The sequence below is a fragment of the Salmo salar genome, chromosome ssa20 (genome assembly GCF_905237065.1).
Source record: "Salmo salar chromosome ssa20, Ssal_v3.1, whole genome shotgun sequence".
Taxonomy (NCBI): Eukaryota; Metazoa; Chordata; class Actinopteri; order Salmoniformes; family Salmonidae; genus Salmo; species Salmo salar.
The window spans coordinates 22,065,427-22,077,531 of record NC_059461.1 but is presented as its reverse complement, the minus strand read 5'-3'; the positions used below and the strand labels follow the sequence as shown (position 1 = coordinate 22,077,531).

The window sequence follows — 12,105 nt, the reverse complement described above, 5'->3', positions numbered from 1 at the left end:
GTGTGCCAGAGTGCAGAATAAATGGCAAATTTACGAACGCTCAACACCTGTTGAATATGGCCGGTAAGTATTGCCAAAAAAACTTAAATTGTTGCCAGCAGCACAGTTGCAGTCACCAACGCTCTGGATAACATAGCAGAGCCTAACCAGCTCTGCTAGGGCGAGTTAAATGGTCAGTGAACTGATCTCTCACGTTAGCCAGTTAGCTCGAGTGCTTGACTGTTGTTGTTAGGACAGAACGCTCAGATCAACCCTTGAAGAGATGGGTGGGACTAAAGTTTAAGAGGGTGTGAACGATGCTGAATGGGTGTAGACAAAGAAGAGCTCTTCAGTAGGTAGTGTACTAAAACATTCAAAGGCCATTTTCTCAAAAGTGAAGTTACAAGTTCATCAACTTTCAAAGCAGAATTACTTTCCCATTGTTCCTCAAATGCAGTGTATGATATACCATTTTGTCGCTCTGTGTCTCTGCTTTCATCCAATGTAAAAAAACACAATTTCAAATGTTCACATATGGACTTGGTCTTTTACCACATAGGGCTAGCTTCTGTATACCACCCTTACTGATTGGCTAAAAATGCATTAAGGAGGAAAGAAATTCCACAAATTAACTTTTAACTAACACTTTTAATTAACACATCTGTTAATTGAAATGCATTCCAGGTGACTACCTCGTGAAGCTGGTTGAGAGAATGCCAAGAGTGTGCAAAGCTGTCATCAAGGGAAAGAGTGGCTACTTTGAAGAATCTCAAATATAAAATATATTTTGATTTGTTTAACGCTTTCTTGGTTACTACATGATTACATATGTGTTATTTAATAGTTTTGATGTCTTCACTACTATTCTACAATGTAGAAAATAGTAAAAATTAAGAAAAATCCCAGAATGAGTAGGTGTGTCCAAACTTTTGACTGGTACTATATATACATTTGTATATAGAAAATATTACCGTTGGTGTAATATTACCGGAAAATTACAAAATTTCCCCCCAATGTCGCAGTAATGCAATTCCACAAAATACACAACATGTGCAGCAGAAAATTTGCCAAAATAAAATTGCACTTTATCCAAACAGGTTGTCTCATGGAAGCCGTTGGCCTAGCGTATTTACTTCACACAAAGTCACCATGAATTCAAAGCACACGCATAATTGACACTGTTCTCAGTTCTCATCAGAACTTAACATTTGATCCCGGTCAGACCCAAGCCCGGTGAACTGTACCCCGAGCCCAGACCTGGTCCGACATTACAGAAGTTAAATGAGCCCGAACCTGAAAAAAGAAAGAGTGAGTGAGGAGACGAGGAAATAGCCATTGGGCCTAGAAAAAGCGCAGAGAGAGGAAAACTCACCTTAGTTATGATTAACTGAATTATGAAAATACTTGAATATAGTAGGTTAATGCAAAATAAATAGTCGCTTGATGACGGCATGGGAAGTTGAAATAGCTCTGAATATCATTACTCTCCACTACCAAAGACATGTATTTTTCAATTTAACATTAATAATCTGCCTCAATTCCCAGTAAGACTGCTAACATCTATGATATTTTCTGAGAAATGCTTTAATCCACATCAAATCTAATTTCCTCCAATATTCCCTTATTTCTAATGGACAGTTTGGGAACGTGTGGCTAAATTTAGAAGATAAGTTGGGCTACTGTGCAATACATCAGAAAATAGGGTTAGTTGTTATTAACCAATTATAACCACAGTGTTCTACAGGACAGTTATTGGTCTGATAAGCACTTCACTATAGTTGTTTCCTATATGTTATAGGGAAATAGTTGCATTGGCATTTGTAATTATGCATTTTTAAGATAACTTATTGTTTTAGAATACGTGACTTGACATAATAAAAAGTAAAGTAGGTTAAGTATGAGTGAAAACATCAATCATGTCATATGAGACTCACCGCAGAGTGAAGTTCTCCAGGGAGGAGGAGCTGGCCGTGAGGATGATGAAAGTGGCGATATCTTTTTTCAGGGGTTTGGAGGAGGTCTGAATGACAACGGCCTTTCCCAACTTGAGTTGAGACAGAGATGCAGCTCCCTTGGTCACCTGAAAGAGGCGTACACTGCCGATTCTCTGCATTGGAGTAACAGGGACGTACTCAGCCTGCTGCTGCTGCTCTGAGCTACCCCAGCGGCCCCCATCCCACTCCCTGCACTTCCCGTAGGCACTGGGCCGGGCCTGGTAGTACAGCTCTACTGTGTTGCCCTCTGTTAGGTACAGCCTCTCCCGGCTAGAACTCTCTGCTGCGGGACTAAACCAGCTGGCTACAGGCTCCAGCTCAGCCATGCAGGTGCCCCGCTGACCTCCAAGGGCACAGGAGCCCCTTACCTCCTGGGTCTGCCAGAAGGCAAACAACATCACACAGGGCAACTCATCATTTAACCCCTCTGCTCCCCTGTCCCAGTCCCTCCCAGCCACATAGAACAACACCTGCACCTTAGGCATGGAGGAGTAGACCCGGGGGGTCAGCACAAAGAACTGGACCTTCCAGTTATAGGTGAATACCCCCGGTGCCCGGAACAGCTGCACAGACTGGATCAGGTCTAGAGGGACAGGCTGCTCTTTGGACAGGGGCCCATAGCTGGCGTTGACAACAGGTGGCCGGCTGGCTCTCAGGATGACAAATGGCTGTGTCTGTGTCTGCAGGCTGGAGTTCCTCATGATGTCCTGACCGGTCTCCTTCAGGAAGAAGCAATCTGCATCTCGCACCTGGTAGTTGACTGGAAGGAACACGGGGAATGGCAGGGAGCTCTTGGTGTTGTCTGACATCTCCTGACTGTCCAACTCTGTGGGAAAGCAAGAGACAAAACATTATCCCAGGTTAACAGACAGTGTTGTTTTGAAGACATGTAGAGGAAATTCATGTTTATCATTTTGGATGGACTAATCAGTCACTAGACCCTTAGCCTCTCCTAATAGCCTACGCCTTGGAATTCACAACCTTCTGACTACTGTCCTGCTTCTCTAAACTCTATCTAACACCCCTTCATGATCAGGGTCAGGAGTTCTATAACATGGTCCATTGTTTCTTGGTTATATCAAGAGGTCAGGAATAATTCCTGGCCTTTGTCATTATTAATCTGAATACAAAAATATCCTATAAAAATATTGGTTCAACAGGAAATACTAACAAGAAACCATCCAGAAAAGTCCAGGAACTAGACTTGAGGCAAGCTGATCAACTGGATGTGACCTCTTCATTAAAGTGAAAGGGCTAGCACTGACCTTTTACTTAATCTTTGAATTCCCATAACACAGTAGACAATAGGGCCTTTATATTACAAATTATAGCAGGAGCAGCTTAAGGTTATTACTGTGTGAGGCAGTGGCCCGGGACACTGGTGTGACAGCATCAGAACAGACTCCATTGCCATTATATCATCCATCATCTAGATCAAGTCAATCCCATTATCAGTGTGATTTCAGCTCAAACCATTAACGTAAAACAAAATGGTAAAGTAGCAAGCAATAACATATACATGATCTGATGACGTGAAAACAAAACAAATTATACTGAACAAAAATACAAACGCAATATGCAACAACTTCAACGATTTTACTGAGTTACAGATCATATAAGGAAATCAGTCAATTGAAATAAATAAATTAAGCCCGAATCTATGTATTTCACATGACTGGGCAGGGGAGCAGCCATGGGTGGGCCTGGGATGGCATAGGCCCACCCACTTAGGAGCCCGGCCCAGCCAATCAGAATGGGTTTTATTACAGACAGAAATGGGTGGCTGGTTTCAAACAACCCCATAGGTATAGAAGCGGGATGTAGGGGTCCTGGGCTGGCGTGGTTACAAGTGATCTGCGGATGTGAGGCTGGTTGGATGTACTGCCAAATTCTCTAAAACAACGTTGGAGACACCTGTGGCATTGTATTGTGTGACAAAACGGGACACATTTTAGAGTGGCCTTTTATTGTTCCCAGCACAAGGTGCACCTGTGTACTGATCATGCTGTTTAATCAGCTTCTTGATATGCCACACCTGTCAGGTGGGTTATCTTGGCAAAGGTGAAATGTTCACTAACAGGGATGTAAACAAATTTGGCAATATTTTATTTCAGATCATGAAACATGGGACCAACACTTTACATGTTGTGTTTATATTTTTGTTCAGTATAGTTATTGCCTTTGTTTTCTGTATGTTATTGCCTTTGTTTCCCACACAGGGCAGAATTGTAATTTTGGGTGTTTGGAGTAGCATGAGGATGTCGAAAGAGACAACAACATGAGAGCCCTTTGATCCGGCCTAAAAGCATGAGGGTTGCGGCATGTCTGTCTCTCTGGAAGTGAACTGGGCACAGGTCCGCAGGCCAGCATCCACTCTCATTTTGCGTCCATTTTGATAGATTACACAGATTATGGCAGCTGACCTGAGGCTGCACTGTCAATGGGAGGCTAATTGGCCTACTTCGTGTGTGTGTGTGTGTGTGTGTGTGTGTGTGTGTGTGTGTGTGTGTGTGTGTGTGTGTGTGTGTGTGTGTGTGTGTGTGTGTGTGTGTGTGTGTGTGTGTGTGTGTGTGTGTGTGTGTGTGTGTGTGTGTGTGTGTGTGTGTGTGTGTGTGTGAGAGAGAGAGAGAGAGAGGCACCAACTGCCTGGTATGTGCTCATTACTGGAGATTATCTCACAAACTGTCAGTTAATAAACTGTCTGTTCAAAAATAATGAAACCAAGTCTATTATCCTCTTAAGGGTAGGCCTATAGCTTGCATTGCAGAATAAAGTCAGATGCTTGTTCATGAAAAATGGGCACATTCGGTTCTGCTTAGAGGACAACCTCATCCAAAGACTAGCCTATGAGCCCTGCAATGTAATGATTCTACTCATCATGAACTATGACAAACTAAGAATACACAATGCATGTATCACATACCCCAGTGACAAGTCAACTATTTGTAGATATCATCAACAATGTCCCTCTTCACAACTATTCTTGATCCCATAACTGTCATAAACGTGTGCTTACCACAGAGTTGACTAAGATTACAGACATAATTATCTGCATCTGTAGGAGACACATATGTTTTAATTCCATTTGTCAAATTATGACAAAAGATGGCAGAGAGAACGGCACATCTGTCACTGGATTGTTGATGGCTTTTTTCCAGAGGAGGAGTGTCACACCATGATCTCTTTCACCGGTCTTTGTGATTGTTTCCATCCCCCTCCAGGTGTCGCCCATCTTCCCCATTATCCCCTGTGTATTTATACCTGTGTTCTCTGTTTGTCTGTTGCCAGTTCGTCTTGTTTGTCAAGTTTACCAGCGTTTGTCCTGTCAGCGCCTGTCTTTTCCCAGCCTGTTTTTCTTGCCCTCCTGGTTTTTGACCCTTGCCTGTCCTGACCCTGAACCCGCCCAACCACTCTGCCTGCCCCTGACCCTGAGCCTGCCTGCCGTCCTGTACCTTTGCTTCTGTTGCTGTAATAAACACTGTTACTTTGACACGGTCTGCATCTGGGTCTTACCTTATCCTGATAAGGAGGGCTTGGAGCTTTTCGTAAATTTAACTGAGTCTTGTCCCTCATGGTCTGTGGCGTGTGACATCATCCCTCCTTCGCCTGCTTTTATCGCTGAGCAGCCATCGTACTGAGGCTGTGGACTCGTTAGAAAGCTTTACACAGTCAGGGAAACACAACGGAGCCATGTCTACGTAGCCACAACCCAAAGAGAAACACAAATGGATCTTTTTTTTCTCTCTCACACAGACATATGTCTCAATCATTTTCAGTAGAAGGCTGGGTCTGGGGCCTGGGCTTGGGCTGTCTCCACCAGTGGCCACTGACAGATGTGCTGCTTAATACCAGAGCTGGCAACATCTCCCACCGCTGTGAATAAACACTCACTGGGCCTTTTCTGCTTCTGCATCTTTGCAGGAGGGAGATGTGCTGCAACTGTTCTTCCACACCGATCTCGACAAACCATTTCTGTATGGACATCGCTTTGCACACTAGGGCATTGTCAAGCTCCAGAGCTCCTGAGTGGCACAGTGGTCTAAGGCACTGCATCTCAGTGCTAGAGGCATCACTACAGATCCTGGTTCGAATCCAGCCTGTATCACAACCGGCCGTGATTGGGAGTCCCATAGGGCGGAGCACAATCGGCCCAGCGTCATGAGGGTTTGGCAAGGGTAGGCCGTCATTGTAAATAAGAATTTGTTCTTAACTGACTTGCCTAGTTAAATAAAACATTTGAAACATGAAAGAGCCTTCCCCAAACTGTTGCCACAAAGTTGGAAGCACAGAATCTTCTAGAATGTCATTGTATGCTGTGGCATTAAGATTTCCCTTCACTGGAACTAAGGGGCCTGGCCCAAACCATGAAAAACAGTCCAGACCATTATTCCTCCTCCACCAAACTTTACAGTTTGCACTATGCATTCTAGCAGGTAGCGTTCTCCTGGCATCCGCCAAACCCATATTCGTCCGTAAGACTGCCAGACGGTGAAGTGTGATTCACCACTCCAGAGAATGCATTTCTACTGCTCTAGAGTCCAATGGCGATGAGCTTTACACCACTCAAGCCAACGATTGGCATTGCGCATGGTGATCTTAGTTTTGTGTGCGGCAACTCAGCCATGGAAACCCATTTCATGAAGCTCCCGACGAACAGTTATTGTGCTGACGTTGCTTCCAGACGCAGTTTGGAACTCGGTAGTGAGTGTTGCAACCATTTTTTACGCGCTACGCGCTTCTGCACTCGTCGGTCCCGTTCTGTGAGTTTGTGTGGCTTAACACTTCGTGGCTGAGCCATTGTTGCTCCTAGACGTTTCCACTTCACAATAACAGCACTTACAGTTGACCGGGGAAGCTCTAACAGGGCAGAAATTGGAAAGGTGGCATCCTATGATGGTGCCACGTTGAAAGTCACTGAGCACTTCATTCTACTGCCAATGTTTGTCTATGGAGATTGCATGGCTGTGTGCTCGATTTTACAGTATACACCTGTCAGCAACGGGTGTGGCTGAAATAGACAAATCCACTAATTTGAAGTGGTGTCCACATACTTCTGTATATATAGTGTATATGCTGCGCCTATACTGTATATCCATCCTCACTACCCATGATGAAACCATTGCATCCAGCTGTTAAGCACAATGCCAAATCCCTCCACCAGCTGTTTCAGCACAGAGCTGCGCCAATCACTCAACTTGGAGACTGAGACCTTTCACTTTTCTATTTCCCTGTCCACCTAAACAATATCTTTTCTGGCCTATAGAAATGCACTTCTCTAATGTCTCCATTGACATTGTTGTTTTCGTTCTTACAAGGATCAACTGCTTTGCTCTTCAAATGCAAAAGGAAAAACAATGCACAACTGAATCCATATACCGAGCGCAAAATGATATGCTGTTAATCAAATCTATTTTCCAAATTCTCTAGTTGATTCCAAATGAAAATATCTGTGAATAGGTTAGATTTGTACAGTGGGAGTCTATCTTTAGGGAATAAGCACTTGCATTAAGCAATAGTAATAACAATTTAAATATAATATATTAGATATGAAAAAGCAGATAGAGAGAGATTTTCAGAACTGATTAAATAAGACTAAGGCAACCTTTAAACATAATGTGTCTCTTTTCTCAGAATAAGTCACTACTTGTGAGCCTGTTAGATACAGCAAATAATAAGGGCATCAGAACGCTAGGAACAGGGAGCCCGACAGGACTACATATGGTCCTGTGTTCTAATGTTGGGGGTAAAAACAGTACCACAGTACCATTAGCATCACTGGACACAGTGAAACATATAAGGTTGATTTTTAAAAAAGTGAGGAGACTAAGGCAAAAGCTAATTAATGACATGGCTATAAGTGTGTTTAGGTCTGCTTGGCATTGTTCCCAGTAGAGGTAAAGCTGTCAGCTGACCAATTTCTGGACAGCACAGTACTGCTCAGTCATGAGTACAAGCTATCTTTACTTACAGTAGTGTGCTATTACAGTAGGCTATTGGTTGTTACTAGGAAACAAAACATTACCCATGCTGTCATTGTATGCTATTGTCAGCATTATATTGAGACCAACTAGCAAACAATACATTGTCTCTTTTAATACAGAATTATCTATCACGCTCTGACAAGCTATTCAACTTGAGTTTGTCTTGATGGAACCCACTGATTTGGGTTGACCACACACCAAACAAACCTGGCTTATGATGCATGGTGTTTGAATGGCCAGTAACAGTTTGACTGTTCCTTTTCTTCTGCAATAATATCATGTTTGTATGCAGATAAGTGTCTGTTCCTCCATCACTAAGTACATTGTGTGTGCAACCCCCATGCATTCTAATGTGCTAAAATACAATTCAGTAATTTAGCAGACACTCTTATCCAAAGCGACTTACAGTAGCAATTATGGTTAAGTGCCATGCTCAAGAGCACAAACAGGTTTTTCATCTAGTCAGTTTGGGGATTTGAACGAGCAACCTTTCGGTTACTGGTCCAACACTCTTGACCGCTAGGCTACCTGCCATTTCCATATATGCAGAACAGCCTGTAAGTGATCTGATTTCCAATGACTTGAATGGAGCCATGACACAGATATCTCACTTATTCTACATGAAGTGGTGAAGAGAGCCTGTGTTTAGGTCAAGATGTTGTTTACTTCCATAATGGCAGTGTCCTCTCCCCAGGGGAAAGGTCAGGCATAAGCTAAGCATTTCAGGGACAAAGCTCTCCTAATAGAAATGGTGGTTTACTCTTGAAAAGACCCTATGTCCCTGCAACTGCTACATAAACATACAAACGAGATAGAGCACTGATCAGATTTGTACAGAAAGGGTGGGAGGGAGGGAGGGAGAAGGGAGGGAGGGAGGGAGGGAGGGAGGGAGGGAGGGAGGGAGGGAGGGAGATGCTTAGGCCTGTGTGGGGATTGGTAGAGATTGCTATATCCAATGAGACTCTTAAAGCTGCTTTTAAAAATCTGTTTTATCAGGATTTCTCCTTTTTATTATCTCTTTATCCAGTCTGTTTATTATAATTCAGGAGGGCCACATCGCCTGGAAATAGCAGAATTTGAGGCAGTTAAAAGCTTTTTAGCAAATGCCTTTGTGATGTGGAATATTGCTGGGTTTGTAATTAAAGTCCACAGGGTCTTGTCCATTTCATTACTGAGGTGATGTGAATGAGCACAATGATGAGTTCTGGACTAGCTCTGCTGGACACTGTCACTAAACTTAGGGAATGAAAGCAATATAAATGTTTTATGTGTGTCCATTTCATGAGTGGAACTTGCTAAATAGTTAATCAAATAGCTACCTGGACTATCTGCATTGCCCCTCCCTTGCACTAACTCGTTTAACTTATCACATATGCTGCTACTGCTTATTATCTATCCTTTTGCCTTGTCACTTTACCCCTACCTATATATGTACATATATACCTCAATTACCTCGTAACCCCTGCACATTGACTGTGTACTGGTACCCCATGTATATAGCCAAGTTATCTTTACTCATTGTGTATTTATTTCTCATGTTATTGTCCTTCTATTATTATTCAATTGTTTTCTCTGCATTGTTAGGAAGGGCAATAAGTAAGAATTTCACTGTTAGTCTACACCTGTTGTTTATGAAGCATGTAACAAATAACATTTTATATGATTTAAAGTGCATAAACTGGTGATACTCCAATGTAACAGAGGTACTGGTACACAGTACATCCAACACATACTCTAGGGCTCTATTTTAACAAACCTAACATAATGGTAAATCTAACGCAATAATACATCTTAGTGCTGGTGGTATAGGTTCAGTGGTCTGTCAGGCTTCAACATAGAAGCAATTGGCTTCAACATGAAAATATTCGTCTACACACATAGCATTTCGAAAATGCACTACATGTTAGAGCCATGGACAATTGGACATTGGCCAAACATTATAATAAGATTAGCTTACAGTACCATCGCCTGATATGGCCTGTTAGTGACTTTGGACTTTGCCACGTGAAAGATAAACAAATGAACAGGCAAATAGCCTAAACTACAAGAGGATTCAGCACCAAGGCCAGGGATCGGAATTCCCGCGATTTTACAGTTGGGTGCTACAGATGAACGCAGAAGATGCTTTTTTTTTTAATGATAAAAGGAAAAACAATAAGCAGTCTATTGTTATACGTTTATGTTCCTAAAAATCCTTCCTACAGTCACTGACACCTTTCATTCAATGTGCATCACAGATAGGCCCAATGAGTCCAAACTTTGCACAGAAGCTGCATGAGCAAATAATTACGTCCAGCATAAAGAAAAAACAGGAATGTCTGTTGACTGTTTTGCTGCTAATTATATTTTAATAAAACATTGGTTATATGCTACTGATTAGGATATTGTGCTCCTCTGCTGGCAAAATCGATGGCATAACCAATTGCGTTACTGCTAAAACCAGTTTAAATATCACCAGTAGCGCTGCTTGAAATTGGCACATTGGCGCATGTTTTTAAGGACACACCTTTCCAACCTAGCGCTATTGAGTTTATATAAAACAGGTAAATTACCGACCCTGGCGCCACCGTGGAGTGCTGGCTTTTACAAGTCGAAATTGCCAGAGCATGCATTTGGCGCCGCCATAACACCAGACAGAAATAGAGGTTTGCAAAAAAACAAAATTCACATCAGCAATGTTACATCTGCACAAATCAATAAGATCAACCCCAAATAAAAAAAGTTGTTTACCATGCTCTTTGGAGTGGGCTAATTAGGCTAAAGTGGACCTCTTTGGCCTACTGTATCTTGGTAGGCCATTTGACTGATGGCTTGGTCAGTGTGTATGTCAGTTGTAGTCATAAATGTATGGTATATAATTTCAAAGGAAACTATAAGTTAAATACATTTTGAACCACAAGGGTAACAGTGGTTATTTCAGCGTTTCACAAACTCGGTCCAGGGGACCCAAAGGGGTGCACGTTTTGGTTTTTGCCATAGCACTACACAGCTGATTCAAATAATCAACTCATCATCAAGCTTTGATTATTTGAATCAGCTGTGTAGTGCTGGGGCAAAAACCAAGACGTGAACGCCTTGGGGTCCCCAGGACCGAGTTTGGGAAACGCTGGTCTATGTTGTGTCATCAACATCTCGATCATAATTATATTATAAAGAGACAACACAAACATTATTAAGAGGCTACTAGTTTGATATTATTTTATAGGAAATAAACTAGAATACACGTCTAGACTATTCGAACAACACCCTAAAGAGTCTATAATTAAATGTAGGCTATACCAATCAAAAACATCCATGTAATAGAGCAAAATAGAATCTAAATGAATATAGGTATATGCAGAAAATCACTCAGGCTAGTTTACACTTAAAATAAAAGGCACATACCTTGGGTGACAACTGTGACAATCGTCGCTAGGAATATCTGTAACAACCTCCAGATATGAGAGTAAATTCTCATTTTGGCTGTCACTTTATTCCATGTAACTTCCAGTCTCAGTGTTTCGTGAGTTTCAACAACCCAAGAAGAGTAGCTTGACTAGTGTAGGCTACAAAATCGCACCTGTAAGAATACAGCCTTGTCTTGTGCACTCCGTGCGTCACATACACTATACATTGAGCTATCAGAAACTGTCTCGATGGTGGAAAGGTTTTGCTTAACGAACTTGGAGACGTCCCGTCCCGTTGATCAGATTGCGATCAGCCAAGTTTCGATGTGCTTTTCTTTTTTCTTTTATCCCTTATACCGCCATACCGAATACGATTATTTGATACAGTAACTCCATCTGATTCATTTTGAAGTCCTTGCATCAGCTCTCAGACATTTACCCAACTTTGACCATCGTTGGGACTGACTGCGCTGAAATGTTCCATGTGTGTTCACAGATCACCAACTGCCTTGTGCGCAATCCCTTGGGGAACTAAAGTCAACTGTCACTACTCAATCCGGCCAGAGCACGTCTCGTCCAGTAAATTAAGCAGGAGACCATGACGATTTCATGTGATTCTAAATCCAGCGTAAGAAAGAGACGATAAGAGGATGGTGTAAACAAACAGCCACTACTGTACATGCTGCTAATTATAGGGATTAGTTGGCTATAGTTTGTGTTATTCAAGAACATACATAACTTATTTGAGGCTCTCACAATGTACAT

At 42.3% G+C, this 12,105-nt stretch overlaps 1 protein-coding gene across 1 annotated transcript in view; it reads right to left on the bottom strand.

The window, feature by feature from the left end:
- The window catches only part of LOC123723994 (transmembrane protein 132D), a 34,274-nt gene extending 22,419 nt beyond the window's left edge, over positions 1-11,855 (bottom strand). Inside the window, exons 1-2 of the mRNA XM_045703082.1 lie at positions 11,339-11,855; positions 1,914-2,799 (exon numbers count right to left, since the gene is read on the bottom strand). Coding sequence (XP_045559038.1) covers positions 1,914-2,799; positions 11,339-11,411 — 959 coding nt within the window. The 5' untranslated portion in view covers positions 11,412-11,855. The remainder of the gene's footprint in view (positions 1-1,913; positions 2,800-11,338) is intronic.
- Between the last annotated feature and the right edge of the window lie 250 nt (positions 11,856-12,105).